The 21,914-nt window shown below is 39.9% G+C and overlaps 1 protein-coding gene across 1 annotated transcript in view; it reads left to right on the forward strand.

The window, feature by feature from the left end:
• SEL1L (SEL1L adaptor subunit of ERAD E3 ubiquitin ligase) overlaps nucleotides 1-21,914 on the forward strand; it is a 58,619-nt gene that overhangs the window by 11,150 nt on the left and 25,555 nt on the right. Inside the window, exons 4-10 of the mRNA XM_046008051.1 lie at nucleotides 12,812-12,979; nucleotides 14,794-14,899; nucleotides 15,833-15,995; nucleotides 18,386-18,439; nucleotides 18,531-18,590; nucleotides 20,165-20,246; nucleotides 20,604-20,758. Of these exons, the coding sequence (XP_045864007.1) occupies nucleotides 12,812-12,979; nucleotides 14,794-14,899; nucleotides 15,833-15,995; nucleotides 18,386-18,439; nucleotides 18,531-18,590; nucleotides 20,165-20,246; nucleotides 20,604-20,758 (788 nt within the window). The remainder of the gene's footprint in view (nucleotides 1-12,811; nucleotides 12,980-14,793; nucleotides 14,900-15,832; nucleotides 15,996-18,385; nucleotides 18,440-18,530; nucleotides 18,591-20,164; nucleotides 20,247-20,603; nucleotides 20,759-21,914) is intronic.

Genomic DNA, 21,914 nt, shown 5'->3' on the forward strand with positions numbered 1-21,914 from the left:
TTCCAAAGGTCCTCTCCCTGGGGAGCCACACAGAACGTATTTCATTTCCCCCATAACAGTTGTGACAACACCTGTGACATGCTATCTACCAGGGAAACTGGTTAGAGACCTAATACCTTTTTTTTGTTTTAAGATTTTATTTATTTATTTGACAGAGAGATAGCAAGAGAGGAGACAAAAACAGGGGGAGTGGAAGAGAGAGAAGCAGGCTTTCCACTGAGCAAGTAGCCCAATGTGGGGCTCGATCCCAGGATCCTGGAATCATGACCTGAGCCAAAGGCAGATGCTTAAAGACTGAGCCACCTAGGTGCCCCGAGACCTAATACCTGGAGTCATTTTAGGGTGCTGGTCATGTAGGCAGTCTGTGCCTAGCCCATACCAAGATTACAGACTTGCACAAGGAAAACAGGTGTTCACCATAAACCATACTGTTTGTACACTTGGGATGAGTCACTCATAACAGGGTAGTAGGCACTCTTCCAGAATCTTAAGTTCCTAGACACCAGCCAAGGGCTAACCTTATAAACCTTTTCAAGGACAGAAGTTTAAACCTGCGCTATGAACTCTTCTCTACACAGTCTACCCACCTTGGTCACTGGCCATCTTGTCTTTATGGCAAAGTTACTCTCAGTAAGACCTGGACAGTAGAGTGAGACCAATCTGCAGTACTGATTTCAGTTATGCCCTTCATGAGTCCTGCACCCAGCCAATTAACAAGTCCCATTAACCATAGAGACCAGATGGTTTCCTCCTTAAATATCTATATTAACTTTTTTTAACCTGGCCTTAAGCCATCAATTCAGGCCCAGCACAACTGGCCAGTAAGTTGAACCTGAGGCAGTGTCGTGATAGAGTGCACATATAGAACTATAGTCCAGAGGGCACACATGGTAACCCTGGAAACAGAGTTTACCATCACTGGGGCAGCCCAACCAAGACATATGTTAGGCAGGATGATGTGGCCTTCTGCTATGGGCATCTTCTAGGGTATCCAGTCCAAGTACTTTAGTTGAGTTTTTTAGTTTCAGAGGAACTGCCAGTCAGTCCCAAACAGTTTTGTTGTCCATGACACTGTTCATCCACCTCACGAGTGTGGACCGCATGTGGAGGTTTTCTGCATGGCAGGTGCAGGGACTGGGCCACCTCCTGCTGTCTCACAGTCAGCCCTGTCTGGTATGAGGGCCTCCACAGTCTGAATGCAGAGCACTCTCAACAGCTCATCAGAGTGCATGGAGAGTTTTCCTTTAGGAAGGGGAAGAAGCTTCCAGAAATAGTTTCAGAAAACACCATTATTCTCCCCTCACTCATGCCTCTCCAGGCGCGGGGGTTTCAGTTTGTTTTCCTTGGTTGTTACAAAATCAGAGTTTCCATTCAGTAGTCATGATTTTTTATTTTCTCAGTCATCCCCTACTCTAATCCAGACATTTTGCTTGGAGGGATTTTGTGTAAGAAAGGCAAAACATCTTCACAGAAAAGCATTTTTATACAGCTGAACCAGAAAAACATCATGTTCAAAACTTGGTCAGGACAAAAGTCCTGAATTTTCAAAAAATTTCAAAATACGTTTACATCACGTCCCACCTCTTTCACTCTGATCACTTACCCAGTAAAACAGCCTAGAAAAGATCAACCCCTCTCTGAGGACAGCTGCACCGAACAGTCAGATCGCACTAAGGCGTGCACGAGAGAGAGGGGGAGAGAGAGAGGCGTGAAGTGAAGAGGGAAGCAGTCAGGTAATTAGTCCCTTGTTGGAGATGGCGGCTTATCAGGAGAGCCAGGCACAAGTTAAGGCCTATTCCACAAGGATTGGAAATCCCTCTGTCACTTGACCTGCCAGGAGCAAATAGGGGACAATAGTCACAAGTTAAGAGTGTGGTCAGTCTCTGTATCAGAAATACACAGCCAGTCAGCAGCTTGATTTCAGATGGTCCCATCAGAGAGCAAGCCCTTTCCTATGAACATTTGTCTGTGCCCAGACACTCCAGCCGGGCATCCACAATTTTCCTCACAGTATGAGGCCCCAGAGAGAGGTGGCCTAATGTCCAGAGGCCACAGCATCTGAGTTCTGTTTATTGAGCCTATGGCTGCTCTTGGTTTGGTCCAGCTCCCACCAAGGCTGGAAGCCTGTCCCAGATAGCATCAGGTTTTAGCTTTGAATCAAGTTCAAGCAAATAGAATTTGTGAATTCAGGATTTTTTAAAAGCCAGAGGCTTTTTTTCAGCAGCAGAGGCAAGATGCTACAGGGCCAAAAAGTCCAGGTGGCATGCAAGGCTGGGCCACAGCTTTTGTCTTATTGGTCTTTGGGCATGCACAAGCTCTCTCTCACTCTCTATCTCTCTGTCTCTCTCTCTCTCTCTGTGTGTGTGTGTGTGTCCTTCTCTCCCACCTCCCTCCCCACACACAAACATACGAACATCAGACCCTAAGGTCAGACATCTACCTTCAGAAGCACTCACTAACCAATCAAAACCTGCTCTTTAGGACTCCAAAAGTGTGTTTCCACCTGTAGATCACCTCTTTCTTATTGTCTCCCTTTTTACAGGGGCTCTACTAAGCAAACATCCATATCTTCCATAGCAAAACCCAGCAATTACAGAGACTTGTTCTGTTTCCAATACTCAAGAGTTTTAATTCCAGCCCACCTACTGGCGGCAAAAAAGCAAGGACGTTTGTCCCACTAACACATTGCTTCTTTGTAGCTTCTGCTGATCAGGGTGATTGGAATTATGGATGGAATTATAAGCATGGATGGAATTAAAAGCATTTAACATCGTGTATCAGTTTTTCTCATCCATCCAGTTGTGATAGCCAAGAAATACAAAGCCACTAAAAGAATCCTTTTTTTTCCTTATTGCAAATTTACTTAACTGTCAGGAAGTAAATTCATCATTTGCATGTTCACGTGAGAGCTGCCAGGGAAGATCCAGGCTGGAATGCAGGGGAGGAAGGGGAGTGGGGGAGACCACTGCAGCAGCAGCTGGACTGAAAAAAAAAAAAAAAAAAAAAAAAAACTGCTAGAGTGCAGCCTTCTTCCCTTTTCTTTCTGCGTTATCTAAAATTTTGCTTCAGCCCTAGTGATTTGGAGAACAAAGGCAAAAGAAAAATTTCCTTACTTCTTACAGCCCATTCATAAGTCCTTAAAAAAGGCAGAGTGACATTCCTCTAGGAACTCCGCTGCCTCAATATTAATACTTTGCTAAGGGCAAAAGGCAATCTTAATCTTTGCCCGACCCTCCAGGATCCTGTAAGTCTACTTTAATATTTTAAAATTCCTTTGGAAACTTCTTTTATCTCTGTCTGTCAAGATACATGTTGGCAATCATTCCCCAAGCATATGACGCACTGGTATACATCTGAAGAGTCTCCTGACTAAAGTTTTATGAGACAGTAGTAAAAGACCTTTCCCCGGGATGCCTGGGTGGCTCAGTGGATTAGGCCCCTGCCTTCAACTCAGGTCATGATCTCAGGGTCTTGGGATCGAGTCCCGCTTCGGGCTCTCTGCCTGACAGGGAGCCTGCTTCCTCCTCTCTGTCTCTCTGCCTGCCTCTCTGCCTGCTTGTGATCTCTGTCTGTCAAATAAATTTTAAAAAGTCTTAAAAAGAAAAAAAAAAAAAAGACCTTTTCCCAACAATAGCTAGCCCCCTCAAGGTCCTGGAAACCTGGCTTCCCAAATTCCTTAGAGACTTGGCTATCCCTAACCCCATCCCCAACTCAACTTGAAAGGTGAGATATAATGAGCCACTCCTCATAACGCCAACACAGCTCTTTCCTGTCATGTCCATGTGCTTTAATAAAATGACGTTTTTGCACCAAAGATGTCTCAAGAATTCTTTCTTGGCCATCATCTCTGAATCCCAGCATCATTCCTACATCATTGGGATCTAGTTTTACTCCCTCTTACCTTCCATGCTGCCCCTCTAACCCACGTGGAAGAGAGAGCACTGTAAACTTTTAACATTTTTGGCCTGTTCACTTTGGGAATTTGGGAGTCCTTTCTCCTATCTGGAGGAGAAAATAAAACCCAATGGCATTGTTTTAGCCATCATGGCCAAAAGCAACTAGCCTGCTCTCCCAGAGTTGGATCTATCATTTTCAGGTTCCACGGGTAACTTTTACTTCTCACAACAGATAGTGACTCAGTTGCGGCTGCATACCATGGCTGGCTGCCAAAGATTCATCATACCCTGTCCCCTCCCCCTTCCTTTCCCTAACGGTGCTTTCACCATGTTTCAGTGGGTCAGGGTTATCTTGCTCATCTAATCTAACTGGCTAGGTCATCCTAGCCAATCCTACTTCTGATGCCCCTGACTTCAGAGGTCCCCAGACCTCCGTGATTTGCTGGGAGGACTCAGCATGCAGTTGTACTCACAGCTGTGAGTTATTGTAGCAAAAGGATACAAAGCAAAATCAGCATGGGGCAAAGTGCAAAGGACACAAAAGTTTCCAACAGTCCTCTTCCAGGGGAGTCACAGAGGATGTCCTTAATTCCCCCGGCACATGTGACAACATATGTGAAATGTTATCTTCTAGGGAAGCTCATTAGAGACCCAGTGCTTAGAGTTTCTAATGGAGACTAGTCATGTAATCACTTTTGGCCTGGCATGTACCAAAATTGCAGGTTCCCAGAAGGAAAACACATGTTGAGCATAAACCACATTGTACAGACAGTTTAGGCACAATAAGTCACTTCTGTCAGGGTAGTGAGAACCCTCCCAAAGTAGAAATTCCCAGATTCTAGCCAAGGGCCCACTTTTCATAGGATAACAACTATGCCCATGGCAATTGTTTTCTGCACTTCATCCGAGTAAGCTTTTTTTTTTTAATGAATAAATGGCCATCAAGAAGGGAAGTTATTACATCGTGTTATTTCCTATTGTAGAATACTCAGTTTTTTTTTCCTTTTAAGATTTTATTTATTTATTTGACAAAGAGAGACACAAAGAGAGAGGGAACACAAGCAGGAGGACTGGGAGAGGGAGAAGCAGGCTGCCTGCTGAGCAGGGAGCCCGATGTGGGTCTTGATCCCAGAACCCTGGAATCATGACCTGAGCCCAAGGCAGGTGCTTAATGCCTGAGCCACCCAGGTGCCCTCATCATTATTTTAATGATTTTATTTATTTATTTTGACAGAGACAGATCACAAGTAGGCAGAGAGGCAGGCAGAGAGAGAGGGGGAAGCAGGCTCCCTGCTGAGCAGACAGCCCGATGTGGTACTCGATCCCAGGACCCCGAGATCATGACCTGAGCCAAAGGCAGAAGCTTAACCCACTGAGCCACCCAGGTGCCCCCCCATAGTTATTTTAAAAGGAACATTATTGGGGCACCTGGGTGGCTCAGTGGGTTAAAGCCTCTGCCTTCAGCTCAGGTCATGATCTCGGGGTCCTGGGATCGAGCCCCGCATCGGGCTCTCTGCTCAGCGGAGAGCCTGTCTCCCCCTCTCTCTCTCTGCCTGCCTCTCTGCCTACTTGTGACCTCTGTCAAATAAACAAATAAAATATAAAAAAAAAAAATTTTTAAAGGAACATTATTATTGCAGGTAACAAAATCCATCAAATAGTGGCAAAAGCAGAGGTTTATTTTGGTTCCATAGTTAGGGCTCTTGCCATCAAGGACTCCAGCTCCTTTCTCTCCTATTCAGGCTCCTTAGTAAATTAGCTTTATCTTCATGTTTGTTCCATATGGTCACACCTGGTGATGGCAATACCTCCAGGTCCTGGGTCCTCAGGAAGAAGTGATACCTGCATCAGAAGGACAGGAGCCTTCCCCAGGAGTCACTGGTAGAACTACCAAGACAGGGCGCCTCGGTGGCTTAGTGGGTTAAAGCCTTCAGCTCAGGTCATGATCCCAGGGTTCTGGGCATGATCCCAGTGTTCTGGGATCGAGCCCCAAGCCCCACATCATACTCTCTGCTCAGCAGGGAGCCTGCTTCCTCCTCTCTCTCTGCCTGCCTCTCTGCCTGCTTGTGATCTCTGACTGTCAAATAAATAAATAAAATCTTTAAAAAAAAAAGCAACTACCAAGACAATCACTTGACCATCCCTAGCTCTATAGACGGTGAGGAAAGGGTTAAGAATCGACAGCCAAGGGGCACCTGGGTGGCTCAGTGGGTTAAAGCCTCTGCCTTCGGCCCAGGTCATGGTCCCAGGGTCTCTGCTCAGCAGGGAGCCTGCTTCCCCTCCTCTCTCTCTCTGGCTGCCTCTCTGCCTACCTGTGATCTCTGTCTGTCAAATAAATAAATAAAATTAAAAAAAAAAAAAAAGAATTGACAGCCAATCTGCAGTCTGCCACCTGGAACAATGCTAGTGTTAAGTGAAATGTCATATTATAAATAATTCACTTAGTATGATCCTTGTATTGGTCAGGGTTCTCCAGAGAAAGAGAACCAAAGGCTGTCCGCTGGCAGAATTACTTTTTGGTCAAGGGAGGTCAGTCTTTGTTCTGTTAGGCCTTCTACTAATTGAATGGGGCATGCATACCCATGTTATGGAGGGTAATCTGCTTTACTCAAAGTCCATTGATTTAAATGCTAATCTCTTCCACAAACACCTTCACAGAAACATCTGGAATGATGCTTGACCAACTATCTGGGCCCAAGTTGACACACACAATTAAGCATCACAGGTCCCTTTTGTGAAAAAATGCCCCCCCCCTTTTATTTTTCATATATTTGCAAGTGAGAAGAAAAATTAACAATAACATCAGTAAGAGTCATTACCTCAGGAGAAAAAAGGGACTTTGTGGTGGTAGCTAAAGATGACTTTGATTTTTCTTTAGTTTTGTACACTTTCCTGTTGCTTGGATTGTCTTTGCTATAATAAACATGTTATCCAGATGGTTGTAAAAAATTAGAAGTAAAATCAAGTCAAATAATGAGCCTCTTGCTCTATTTCAAGTAGCACAAAAGGAACTGAGTTTAAACTTCACTAAATCATGCTTAAATTGGGTTCTGGAATAAGCAAGTTGGTTAAGTAATAAGATGGCATTGCTACCCCATTGTCACTCGCATGGGGGTGGCTAGGAATAAACAAACCTTAATTTAGTGATCAGATTTAACAGAAGATAAATGGCTAAGGGAACAGACCATTCTCTACAACAGGTGCTGACTTTAATGAAAAGATTTTGTTGTTTCTTTCATTTTGTATGGTTGTACGGAAAATTATTTGCGCAAGAAAACTCCTTTAGGAGACCATCTTTGTGTTTGAAACTCTAAGAACTGTCTTTAAAGCCATTTTTCAGAGATGCTCACTCTTCTTAAATAGTAGTTTTCCTGAGCAAGTTTCATTCTGTATGATTTCTGATAGTGCCTGTCACTTAAGTGTCATGAGCTCGTCTCTTTCTTCTGGGCACAGGGGCCAGTGCTTGCTTCTGTTTCGACTTTAAAATGATTGGTTATTTCTCACAAAGTTAGCTTGTAAACTCTGATCTTAATGTTTTGTTCATTCTCATATTCTACATCGCATTCTTCTTCTGAAAATTAGGTTTTATTCCTTAAAGCAAGGCTTCCCTGCATATAGTCTGCTTGTCTTTCCTTCCTTCCTTCCTTCATTAACATAAGTCATTTCTCAACTGTAGTTAGTAATTCTCAGCATTGAGTGAAAGCAATCTCTTGTAGCAGATTATATAACGTTGGTATTTTTCCCTAAGAGATTACTATCCCATACTTCCACAGTAAATACCTCCTTAATTTGGCCTATACCGTTTGCTTTATCTCAGGTATGGTTTACTTTGAATCATCTGTTCTTATGTTTTGTTCTTAAATCTTTGAGGGTTTTTGCTGATGGTTGGTTCGTTGAGTTTTTACCTTGGTGTTGACTAAAACTGATGAGCATTTTATGACAAATGTATTGAGGTTGATAGCTTTTTAACATTAAATGATAGTATTTCAACTATTTACTACTACAAATACATTCTACTAAACTGTTATTTATTGTATGTTTAGAAATAAAAAATTGCTTCAAACAAGCAGCATGATTAAGTAGTTTTCTTATAAACAGAACACTCCTGTAAACTTAGAGGTACAATATCAGACTTAATTGGCAGTGTTAAAGCTCCTAAGATGAGAAATTTGCAAAGCTAAATGCTTTGCCTTTGTTTTTATGGATCTAGAGGTTGACTTTTTGGGTTTTTTTTATCTTACCATTAGAAAATGAGGAAAAAATAATGTCACAATTCCCAGGTCATTTAATTTAATTCATATGGCAACATTGTGGCCACACTTTCGCTGTTCTCTCTCTCTTGGATTCTTTCCATCAGCATCAGACATGCTGTAATAGCTTATATTTTAAAAACCAAAACCCCCTCCAGCGACCACCCTGCTTCCCTACTCCCCTTTATTTATTTATTTTTAAGATGTTATTTATTTATTTGACAGAGATCACAAAAGGCAGAGAGGCAGGCAGAGAGAGGGAGGAAGCAGGCTCCCTGCTGAGCAGAGAGCCTGATGCAGGGCTCGATCCCAGGACCCTGAGACCATGACCCGACCTGAAGGCAGAGGCTTTAACCCACTGAGCCACCCAGGCGCCCCTCCCTACTCCCCTTTAATAGCATCATTCTTTGAAACAAGAGTTGTCTGTATTCACTAATTTCACTTCCTCTCTTCCCATTGTCTCATCCAACTCTCAGGATGCTCTGGTCCCCTCGAGACCTCTAAATCCACTCTGCTCCAGTCACATTCTCTTTGCTGAATACCTGGTCAGTTCTTGGTCCTCATCTTTCTGATCTCTCACATACTTTTTCCTACTCTGAAGAAGCTTTCATCACTTAGCTGTTGGTTTTCTGGAATCTGCCAGAACTTGAAATAAATACAAGGTTGCCCTGACACCTAGCCTTTGACCCCCTACTCCTGTCTATACCAGGTTTTTGTGCATGACTCTACTGTAGCAAATTTAACCAGTCTCCTGTTGACAGACCTTTGAATTCTTACTGGTTTTCTATCTTTATACACAAATACAGTCTTATACATATCTCTGTATACTTACGGGAGCATTTTTACAAGTTAAGCATTCTCGAAGTGGAAAAATGTGATCCGAAGTATGAACTGTATTTTATTTGTTTATTTGACAAGTAGGCAGAGAGACAGGCAGAGAGAGAGGGGGAAACAGGCTCTCTGATGAGCAGAGCGCCCGATGCAGGGCTCAATCCCAGGATCCTGAGATCATTACCTGAGCTGAAGGCAGAGGCTTTAACCCACTGAGCCACCCAGGTGCCCCTCTAATAGGTATTTCTGAAGGTCCCTCTTGAAGAGGTACTAATGATAATCCCACTAGCAGTATGAAAGTCCCCATTTACCTGTAATCTGGCCAGCACTGAAAGATCCAGGTTTGGGGTTATTGTTTGGGTTGTCCTTTTTTTTTTTTTTTTTTTTTTTAACTTTTTCTAGCTTTCTTGATTGATTTTTACTGACTTTGCAAGAGCAATTCTTTACCAGTTTAAATATAAAGCAGTCTGTTATTTATTATAAATTCTCATATAACATAAGTTATAGAAATCTTACCATCAGGGTTTAAATAGATTGTGGTATTGTGTCATTATTGTAGAGTCAAAATATGATACCTTATCTAGAACTGTGATTTTTTTTTTTAAAGGAAGGTGCAAAATTGACTTAATGACACATTTTTCCCTCTTTCGTTTTTAGAGTCAGGTTTGACTACTGGCTATCATTAACTTAAATTGCATAATCAGTCAGCTTCATTGTGCCAGAGCCGTGATTACCATAGTTTTTAAAGCTGGTAGGTACCATTTTTATGGCAGTTTTTTAAATGACAGCTTTGAGATTCTTGCAGAATTTCTTCATGGAAAGAAAATTAACTGAAATTAATGCTATTGTGAGGACTATCTACTTGAGATAATTGACTTGGAACTGGCAAGTCCCAGTCAGTAACTTTTAGAAGACTTTAAAACAAGTGTAAAAGGTAGTAAAAGAAGCAATTTCTGTGTTGTCATATTGCTTGGAGAAGGTACCTGAGACATAATAGATTTTCTTTCTAGTTACTTACTAATAAACACATTATTTAAATCAAGATTCACTCTCACTAAATTGGTGAAGCCCAGGCACCCTGGGGATTCTTTCTACTTAAGTAAGTGCTGAATGAGTAGTAGGTTAGAACCTTTTGTTGCCAAAATCTTTTGCGTTCTTTCCAGTTTCTTTGCTGGTGTATAGTTCTATCACATGAAAAGAATCCTTTCATACATTTGTACCACTTAGAAAGTGTTGGCAAACTGGGATTCTTATGGCAAGCTATTTGTTTTTAAAACAAATTTCTATTATCAAAAAAAATCAAATATTCTTTTAAACTATTGTATTTTAATTTGAAATTCACATTGACAAACTGCTATTTTATAGGTACTATTTTTCTCAAGCAAATTTGAATCTAGTAGCAGTACATAGGAGTGCCTTTTTTCAAACTGTGTAGTTATAATGGCCCCTCTGAGGTCATTGCTAAAGGGTACTTTGCTTATACATTGTACTAAAGATCGTTTCTTGTAAACACAGATGGATCAAAGTATTTGCCTTTGGTCAGTGATTACCAGGATGGTGAAAGACATTTGCCTGATGGCAAACAGTTTGAAATTAATTTTGCCTTTCATAACTTACTGAAAATAGTTTTCAAATTAGTATGAATTCTTCTTTGCGCAGGTGAGAAGAGCATCCATTTCCTGCGCTTTCAGAGCAGGAGTGCCTATGATAGTAGCAGTGTTATCTCTTTAAGGCTTATTACCTTAAATGGCAGGCACGTGGTGGGTCCCTTACGTGTGTTATTTCAGTTCATCTTTGTGAGTAACTATGCAGCTAGGACTCTTACCCTATTTGTCGATAAGGAATTTACCTGCAGATAATTTTACAGATAAGGGGAGAGATTAGTGAATTTGCTCAAAGTGTACAACTAGTAAGTGGTGGGATTTGAATCAGGCATTCTGACTCCAGAATCTGTACTCAATCACTAGGCTCTGATGCCCAATTATATTCTCCATGTTAAAGCATTCCGTGGAAGTTGACGTGTACTCAACCATGTATGGTTCTGGGGTCAACACTGTCCCTCTGCTCTTCTTATGTACATCTCACTTGGTATTCTTATGTGTACTCTTGGCTTCCAGTCTATCTATGAACTGGAGAACTTCCTCTTTGACTGTAGCTGAAAAGATGTCTACGATATCTTGGTCTTGGTTTTGTTATAGCCATTTGAATATAGCAGGATCAAAGCTTAACTTGTCTCTGCCCTGAGCCTTTCATCCCTACCCAGTAACGTACTCCTCCTTTAGTGTTCTTCTAGTAAGGACAGCATCCCCTCACTTCCTGAAGCCTAATACCTGGGAGCTTTCCATGACTCCTCCCCTCGCATCTGCTCATCTAGTCAATCAGGAAGTGGTGCCTCATCTACTTCTGAGCATCACTTGAGTATCAAGTATCTGAGCATCACTCCTTTCATTCCATTATCTTCTTCAGGCTCCCATTACCTCTCACTTAGCCTAATGTCACAACTTGTAAACTGGTTGTCTTAATCCAGTCTTGCTTTTCTCCATTCCATTGTCCACTCTCTTAATAAAAATGTGTAAGTATGAGCATGTCATTTCTGTTTAAAACTCTTTAAGTGAGTTTCCATTGTTCTCAGGATAAAGGCCAAACTCCTTAATCAGATTTATCAGGACCTTCTTAGTCTAGCTTCTTTGTGCTGCTCTAGCTTTAACCTCTTCTCTTGTCTACTTGGGCATTCACACTGCATGTTGTCACATACTGAACTTTGTATTTTTTCTAAAGTGCCATGCTGTCTTTCATTTGATTCCTAACGCACCTGGGCCCCTCTGTCTACAGTACTTCTACCCCACCCTGAAGCAATTCATCCACCCTTTACTCCTGCACAGCCGTGCAGTTCAATAGTAAACCTCAGTACCTGACAGGGGAGGTTTTCCTTCCCATAACATCGGTCACACTTAGCGTTTAATGTCTCTCTTCCTTGCTAGGCGGTAAGTTGTATAGAGCAGAGACCTCTATTCCACCTTGTTTTCAGCACCTGACATAATTCCCAGAACCTAGAAGATAGTCAGAAGAGCTTATGAACAAATTAGAGATATGGTCTCTACTTTTTTTTTTTTTTTAATTTTATTTATTTGACAGAGAGAAATCACAACTAGGCAGAGAGGCAGGCAGAGAGAGAGGAGGAAGCAGGCTCCCTGTGGAGCAGAGAGCCCGATGTGGGGCTCGATCCCAGGACCCTGGGATCATGACCTGAGCCGAAGGCAGAGGCTTTAACCCACTGAGCCACCCAGGTGCCCCTGGTCTCTACTTTTAACAAGCTCAGGGTCTAGTGGGAGCAAGAGTATGGTAAAGAAAGAACCTCAGGTTATATCATACAGATGGGGATCTCTGTGGGATCACAGAGGCATGAGTGATGAACTTTACCTAAGGGAGCATTTTTCCTGTATAGCTTCATACTATTAAAGAAACTGACTTAGAAAGAAAAGAGGGGAATTATGCTGAGTAGTGAAATTGATCTGGTTGCATTTGCCTTATTTTTTGCGTGCTAGTTAGCCAGGAATTTTACAGTAGACTTCTAACATTCTGAGATTATCAGATCTCAAGATCTTCAGAAATTCTAAGCTAGATACAGAGCTGCCATGTACACTAAGCCAGCCATGTTCACTAAGTTGACCACCCTTAAGTCACGTTAAAGAAAATTTGATGCTGACCCTTTCATGTTCCCCATTTCAAATCATGTATTTTTGTCTTCAAATTCTAATCATTGGAATTGACAGTATTAAATCCATGGATACCGGAATGCTATTCATGTTTAGAATTTTTTTCTTATCTTTTCAGCTCTGACTGCCATTGAAGGCACAGCCCATGGGGAGCCTTGCCACTTCCCTTTTCTGTTCCTGGATAAGGAATATGACGACTGTACATCAGATGGCAGAGAAGATGGCAGATTGTGGTGTGCTACAACCTATGACTACAAGGCAGATGAAAAGTGGGGCTTTTGTGAAAGTAAGTATTGCCCAGTAGGAGGCATGTCCACATTGTTTTATGTCTCAGACAACATTTTTAAGGCCTTTTTTCTAGTCCTCCTTTCCCCACCTTGGTCAGAAGTGGTCAGTGTCAGTGATATAGGTAAGTCTTAAAGAATGGACTTAAGAGCAGGAAGTATGCAGTATACTCACTTCTGGGCTCTCAGTTGGGCAGCTTATCACACTTGTGTTTTATTTAGAGATGGTCTTCCGTTGCTGTGCACAGCTTGTTCTGTAAACCCTCAAGAAGGCTGCTAAATTAATCACTATAAAATGTTTTTTGGCAATAAAGAAAAACAGAACATTTTGCTGAGGTTAATTAATAGTGCTTAGAAGAAAAATAGATAATACCTTTTTTAAATACTTTGAGTGAAATGTGCTGTGCTGAGATAGTATTTGATAGATACAGTATATTTAACTGCCCTAAATGTCAATGTCAGTATTGCCTCTAAAGGCAAGCTGCGTTTTCAGGAGGAACTTTCTGTTAAGGAACAAAGAAAACCTTGAACATAGCTCTTTTTTTTTTTTTTTTTTTAAATATTTTATTTATTTGACAGAGAGAAATCACAACTAGGCAGAGAGGTAGGCAGAGAGAGAGAGAGGAGGAAGCAGGCTCCCCGCGGAGCAGAGAGCCTGATGCGGGGCTCGATCCCAGGTCTCTGGGATCATGACCTGAGCTGAAGGCAGAGGCTTTAACCCACTGAGCCACCCAGGTGCCCCTCTTTTTTTTTTTTTTTTTAAAGATTTGATTTTATTTGACAGAGATCACAAGTAGGCAGAGAGGCAGGCAGAGAGAGAGGAAGAGGAGAAAGCCAGCACTCTGGGATCATGACCTGAGCCGAAGGCAGAGGTCTTAACCCACTGAGCCACCCAGGCGCCCCAGAACATAGCTCTTTTGATACCAGTGACATTTTCAAAATGATGGCTCTGATAGAATATTTAGGCATTCCTTAGAATATTTAGGCATTCCTTAGAAAAAACATCAAATATAGTCCATCTTTGGATGTGGGCCAGTATGATTAGGTACTCCTGTTTGATACATCAAATTTTGTTTTTATATTACAAAAAGAAGTCGCTTCTGTTTCTGTAAATACTCGTAATGAAATATTCAAATGTGTCTCTTGATAAGTTTTAGATTTCTGTTAAAATGCTTTCTTAAAGTAGCAAAATAATTTTGGGGAAATCTAATGCTATAATTTTCAGTGTTGTATCAGTACATAGGAAAAAGCAGAACTTGTCTATTAAATCAGAATCTGTATTTAATAAAAATCCATTTTTTTTTTCACTAATTCTTTGTTAGGTAATTAGTCACATATTTTCTCCTTGTAAAGATACAGCCTTTTAGGTGAGGCTTAAGTGTCGTTTGACTACAACAGTATTTTTTCTAACTATTGATTTTTTTAAATTGTTTTCTTGTTCTTTGATTTTAGCTCACCTTGATTATAATCATAAGGCTGTACTGGAGTTTTAGTTGACTTATATGAAAAGTTTTAGAATTACTAGCAGAAAAGCACTTTCCAAAAACAAGTTGGTATAACTTTCTTTACAAGGAAGTGATTTTATTGAGTGTTGGGGGTTTTTTTGTTTTGTTTTGTTTTGTTTTTTGTTTTTAAGTCTTAACTTTAGTCAGATAAAGGCCACACATAAAATCATATGTCCTTACAGTCAGATTGGGAAAGAGTGAAAGATCACTGTAGTGGTAACTACCTAGAAGAAAGAATATATACTGATGTTTAATAAATAATTGGTTTAAAAGTAAAATCAGTTTAAAAGCATCTGACATTTTGTTTTTAGCTGAAGAAGAGGCCGCTAAACGGCGGCAAATGCAGGAAGCGGAAATGATGTACCAGACAGGGATGAAAATCCTCACCGGAAGCAACAAGAAAAGCCAGAAAAGAGAGTAGGTAGCATTGCCCAGTCTGTTCTTTCCCTGACATAGGCCGTTACTGAGATAGAAAGCACTAAGTGCTTGTTTTATAACGGCACTGCTGAAGACAGAGGATTTCTTAGGCTGTATTTTAAGAAAACCTGATATGACCTATAGACATCAAGGGTATTACTTACATCACATTTCAGCGCTTTGGGCTTAAAAAGATTATAAATGCTCATCACAAAAATGAACAATAAGCAAAATGGAAAGAATTAAAATTATAATAGTTTCCAAGCGCCAAGAATATGTATATTGTTCAGAATTCAAAATAACATAAAACAAAAGGAATTCTTGTCAGGTGGTTTTTTTTTGTTTTTGCTTTGTAATTATCTTGCAGACAAACACTAGAATTTAGGAATTTGGAAAGAAGATAAAGTTAAGTTGGAAAGAACATAAAGTCAAGTTAACATTTTATGTCTCTTAATTTCAGCTGACTTTTGTTAAAGTCTGCAAAGATTTTAAAAGAAAATTACAATGATTATTTATTGGGTACTACAGTATTATAATTCTTTCTCATTCTTAGACTATTCTAAAATATTGGAATAGCAGAACTGGTACCTTATGTAAAAAACAAAAGTAGCCCAGAATGTTTTCTACATATATAAGTAACATAGCTTAGTGCAAATCAAATATCAGAGGGATTCTATAGAATAAGAATAAGGAAATTATTTATTCTGCATCTGCATAGATTTTGTAAAGCAAAAAACAACAAAAATTTTTTAAAGTTTTTTTTTTATTTAAGTAATCTACACCCAAAGTGGGGTTCAGACTCACGACCCCAAGATCAAGAGTCACATGCTCTTCCAACTGAGCCAGCAGGTGCCCCAGATTCTGTAAAAATTTTAATGGCAGTTCCAAAATATTGCTAATTTGTTTGTCTTTTTTAATTGCTTATGTTTAAAGAGCATATCGGTATCTTCAAAAGGCAGCAGGCATGAATCATACCAAGGCCTTGGAGAGAGTGTCATATGCTCTTTTGTTCGGTGATTACCTGACACAGAATATCCAGGCAGCTAAAGAGATGTTTGAAAAACTGACTGAGGAAGGCTCTCCTAAGGGACAAACTGTAAGTGTACTTTCACTGCAGAATCTCTTGGCACATAGCACTTGTTTATTTTCACAGCAGTTTATTCTTTATGCTCTGCCCTCACTGAACAAGTAAGCCTGGAAGGTAAAACACCTTTAGATACTAATCCTGTGACAGATCATTTTACCAGTCTTGGACAATCCTCTTGTCCAAGAACACTTGTGTTCACCCAAGGGATTTTTGCAGCTGCATCTTACCACAATTACATTTGTAGTTTTCCAAATTAAATCTGTACAGAATGAAACATAAAGGTAATTATTTTTTTATCTGAAATCACTCCCCATTGTCTTTTTTCCAAAGCTCAGATGCTCCAGCTTTTGGTAATCTTCCTATTTTTTTTAAAAGATATATTTTACTACAGAAGCAGTACAAAAAAAAAAAAAAAAACTAAGAGAAAACACCTTATCTGTACCACCCAGACCTGAACATTGGTAACATGTTAATGCATGCATACCCTTCTTGACCTTTCTCTTTGTGTATTTATGCATGTGAACTTATTACAGTGAGATGTCACTGTCTACTGTTCCCTTCCTTGCTCTTTCAATAAGTGGCCCTCACCGTTCCCATCCAGTAAAGGTAACACCCAGACAGTCTTCATAGGGCAGTGAACCAAAACATTTCCTTTATCCCTATTTTTGTCCTCAGCAGTATCCAGTCCAGGATGACATCTTCTGTTCGATTGTTAATGAATGTTAGCAGAGTCCCTGCCTTCCTTTCTTGTCTGTGTTCAAGATAGGGCCAGTTTTTCTGCAGAATGGCCGCCTTCAGTTTGTCTGTTTGTTTCTTCCTTTTGGCCTTTTATTTTCGTCTTCATCATCTCTATTTCCCATAGAGGATGTCAGAGCTAAAGGCTGATGAACTCAAGTCAAATATTTTTGGCTAAGCCTGCCTCATTGGGGGATGTTCTGTATCCCATGTCACATCACACCATTTGGTAAAAAAATCTCTGCTTGATTTCTCATGGGTAAGAGTAAGATTGACACCTGGATTTAGGAGGCAGCCACATTGATTTTAAGTGCTCTCAGTAATTCAGGCTTACTGGAGGTGTGGGATTTGCTTAAATGTAAAGTTTCTAGTCACGGTTAGCAGGAGTCTATTTTCAGACTATTTAAATAATAACAGAAATCGTGACCATTGTTTTCTGTAGGTCTGAATACCTACCCACTCTGCAACTCTCACACGGTTTTGGTTTAATTTATAAACAGGTTATATCTTCATTACTCCCCATTTATTTTCAAAGATTTTTTTCCCTTCTTTGTATCAGCCAGTTATCTAAATTCACACATGCATTCTTTATTCTACAGACATATTCGGCTCTGAAGAACGATTGTACTTCTGAAGCTTCTTTCCCCTCTAATAATAGCACCCCATAATGCCACAGTGCTTTATATTGCGTACTGCAAAGCACTCTCTCCATGGTAATTAATTTTAGCTAATGTAACAGGCACAGCCCCAAAATCACAGTGGCCCAACACTACAAAGAGGTATTCCTTGTTCACGCCAGGGCCAGGGTCGATGTGGTTCCCTTGCTTGTGTCACTCTTCCTAATGCTGACTCAGTCAAGGGCCACTTCTGCCACATAGCTGCACCATCTGACACGTGGGGAGCCCTCCTGAAGGGAGAAGAGAGGGCTGGAGGATTTTCTGGAAAGTTTTTAATGGCCAGGCCTAAAAATGTCTTGCATCTCTCTTTGCCACATCCTAGCCACGTGGCCTTACCCAAGTGCAAGGGCGGTGGGTGCTGAGAAATGTAGAAGAGCTCATGGATTTTGATGAACACTGGCACATAACACACCTGCCTTTCTGACTTTAGCTTTTACTTTCATGGTCCTCAGTGGGCAAAGGTAGAACCTTATCAATGCATTGTTTGGTTGGTTGGAGTTTTTTTGTTTGGGTTTTTGTAATGAAAAATTGTGTGTACTTCAGCTTTGTAAAGTGACATGTTTCTCTGTTAGCCCTTCAACATGACCCTAGCCATCCCTTTTTATTGCTAGGATGTTTATTTTGGTAGCCTCTTGCTGTTTTCATTTTGTATTCTCCTTTGATAGGCAGTGGGTCAGTGTGATGATATAGCTGTTGATCAAGATAAAGTACAAGCCATGTTTGTGTTTACCTTTGGTTTTGTAATATTTTTTTAAGCTGTCTTTAATCTTCAAGCTAAACTTAGTGATTTGTTTAGCTGTATTTCATTGTGTGATTTGTAAAACCTTGAATGCATTTCTGAGGCTCTTTAATTAACCATAGTTGTACATACTTGGACTGTTCAAGTCTTTCAGGATCTAAAAATTCTTGCTGCTTTTCATTGTTCATAAAACTATGTGGATAAACTATCACTAGGGAAGAGTTCTTACTTTTATCATTTTATTTCAGGCTCTTGGCTTTCTCTATGCCTCCGGACTTGGTGTTAATTCAAGTCAAGCGAAGGTAATGTTATTAAAGCTTTATTGTATACTACCATTTGAATTGGGTCAGTGTGCGCGTGTGTTCAGTTAAGGATATTTTTGTTCTTTCCCAGGCCCTTGTATATTATACTTTTGGAGCTCTTGGGGGCAACCTAATAGCGCACATGGTTTTGGTAAGTAAGACTTTAGTAACATTGAGGAGCAGAATTTTTGGTTCATGAGGGGCCACAGCTTTTCTAGCTTTCATGAATGAGATGTACTTATATTCATTAAGATCAAATATTCAGTTGAACATTCTTCAAATTCTTGTTAATGGGGTACAATACTTACATCTACACATGGATGAAAATTGGCACAGTCCACCATTTTTCTTTGAAATTATGACTTTGGCTATTGCCCTTGTGATAAGTGGCTCTCTTATTTTCTGTAAGTTGGAAATATTTTTCAAAATCCTTTCTTCAGTTGAGTTATCAGAGATTTTACATTTAAATTTATTTTACATTGAAAATTGATTTATGTTTTACATTTAAATTTATACAAGTTAGGAGATCATTACAGGAAGATAATTACAGCTAGAAAAGCTCTTAACCCACACAAGTGTTGGAAAGAGAGGTAAAAGGAGATACTTCTGAGCAAGGAAGTAACTAAAGTAATTCTTGAGGGATAAATAGCAGTGATTGAATAGAAGTGGAAGGGCATTCAGACAGCAGGAGCAATACATGCAGAGGGACAGTGATGAGGAAATGTGGTGCTTGCAAGAAAATACAAGCTGTTTAGTGTAGCTGGAGAGTAGAACGTCAGGAAACTCATCAAGAATCATGTAAATGGGCTGTACATCATGCCAGGGAGCTTGGATCTCATCTGTGACAGATGTAAACTGCTGAAGTAATTTAAGCCAGTGAAAAACAAGGATGTTGCTCCAACTTTCCGAAACATTCTCACTAATCTTGAAGGTTTTTTTTCTGTTGGCTTTTTTCATCAGTGTAACATTTATTCCTCAAGCAGTAATTGAAAAATTCCTTTTAGATGAATTTTCCAGAAATTTAAAGTATATTTTTATATGGCAAAGTATGTTAAATATTTCTGAACTATATCTTTTTTTTATTATTTACCAATCTTCTTAAATAGTGGCTACAGAATAAGAACATTAAATATTATACACATTATTATACAATAGTGCCCAAAGGATTGTTAAAGTTTCTAAAGTTATTTGAGTCTGTGCTGAATGACTCAAGAGAGCTCTACTTTTTTTTTTTTTTTTTTCCCTGTTCTTTATAATTAGCTATCCTCCTCAGGCTGAAACCATTTTTTGCTCATGTTACTGTGCCTCCTTCTAGTAGTCTCTCATCTTCCCTATTTTACTGATTTGTTGCTTCTTTGCTGGTTTGGTAGATCAACCCATTTTCGTTAAAATCAGGTTTACAATAAGATTAGAATGTGTTCTAAGCAAGAACCTAAGTAATTTTCTCTTACACGTGAGATGCACACACTTCATCCATAAAGTTCACAGCATCTGTTCTGATTTCTGTGGGAGCTTCATTACTTCCTAGTTCTCAGCTATATTCTGGTTTTTGGAGTTGCTGAATAAATTACCTCAGAACCTAAAACAGGATAAATGAGGTGGTAATGTACTGGGATCAAGGGACTGCAGAAGTGCGTTCTGAGTGTGGGTGGCTTTATTCATTCCAACGAGAATGCCAGTGGAGCATGTGAGCCTGCAGTCTTCTCACTAGAGCTTATCTCACAGGGTTATCGGTACTGGGCTGGCATCGGAGTCCTCCAGAGCTGTGAATCGGCACTGACTCACTATCGTCTTGTTGCCAATCATGGTATCTATTTTTTTTGCCTTTCACCTTATCAAAAGAAACAAAAAACAGAATGGAATTAACTTCAAATACATCTGCTTTTGTTGTACTACTTGAAATAATCATGATCGACTCTCTTACGTGGAATGATCTTTACACTAGTTGACGAAGATCTCCTTTGCGTGTGTGTGTGTGTGTGTGCACGCACACGTGCTTTGGATACCACTTATTTAATAATATTTTGTGGAAAAGACTTAGTGTTTTGTAATCTATAGATGACTGTTAGCATAGTGTCTGTCAGTGTTGCACAGCTGAAATTCTGTTCTGTGGAACAATCCTTCTGACCTTCCTCCATGTTATTACTTCGTCCCCCTGTTTCAGTTGCTAGTGATATCTCGCTGACAGGAGGCTCAGTAGTACAGAGAATACGGCTGCCTGACGAGGTGGAAAATCCTGGAATGAATAGTGGAATGCTGGAAGAAGATTTGATTCAATACTATCAGTTCCTAGCAGAAAAAGGTGATGTACAAGCACAGGTATGTGTTTAAACATTTCATGGCGTATGTTATTGTATTATATATTACAGTCTTGGGGCAAGCACTTACATCCATAAAAACATTTCCATTGCTCTGAGCCATTATTAACTACATGTTAGAATCACCTGAGTGCTATTATTTTTGAAAGTACCAAGAGTCTCGGACTGTCAAGACGTCCCCACTTGGATTCATCTAGGATGTAGCCTAGGCATTGATAGTTCATAGAAGCTGGCCGGGCAGTTGCACCATGGTTGGAAACTGCTGCTTGAACAGAACAGTGTCTTACTGATGATGAAGGCTCTTATTGGAGTCACCAAGGATGAAAACTGCCACTCTCAAAAAGTCTCTGGAACTTTGGGAATTTCAGATGCCCTTCAGAGCCATTTATTGTTCATGTTTCTTTTGCTCATCTTAGACCATTAATTTTCTCAAGGTCAAGGACAGAAGTAGTCTTTTTCAATGTAAATTGAATGGTATATCTGTCAAAGTACCATGTATAATTTGTTATTTCATGGGCTGATAATCCTGATATAAAAAGGAGGACTGCCTTTTTTTCTGTGCAGTTTATAAGTCTTTTCTGGTTTAGATATATAGAGAGATGATACTTTCTGAGAACAATTGATTTTAAAACTTAACAGAAGGGAATCCTGTGTTTAAAAAAAAAAAAAAACTAGTAAAAGATACAAATTTCAGCTCATGGAAATTATAATACAATTATCTTGTCTAACTAAACATCTTTCTTTTATATCAGAGGCCAGTTAAAATTCAAAACCATCTAAATGCCCCAAAATAGGGAATTATTTAGCTCAACTATGACACTTCCGTGTAGTGGGATTTTATGCAATCATTGAAAATTATGTAGAATACTACTTACTGTGGAAAGCTTTCAGTATATTCAGTGGAAAACTCAAGCTAAAAAAAATCCATGTGTGGTATAGTATATAATTCTTTCTTTTTACTACTGGAAATTTCAGCTTTAATACAAAAAAGTACATAAATCTGAGGCATACAGCCCCCTGTTTGATCACCAAGTGAGCCTCCTATGAAGCACAGCTAGCATCCCAGCAGCCCCCTCCCCGCCATGGGTTGCCCACTGACCTGACTTCTAACACTATGGATCAGTTTGGCTTGGTTTTGAATTTTATGTTTAAAAAAA

This window comes from Meles meles, chromosome 6 (assembly GCF_922984935.1).
Source record: "Meles meles chromosome 6, mMelMel3.1 paternal haplotype, whole genome shotgun sequence".
Lineage (NCBI taxonomy): Eukaryota > Metazoa > Chordata > Mammalia > Carnivora > Mustelidae > Meles > Meles meles.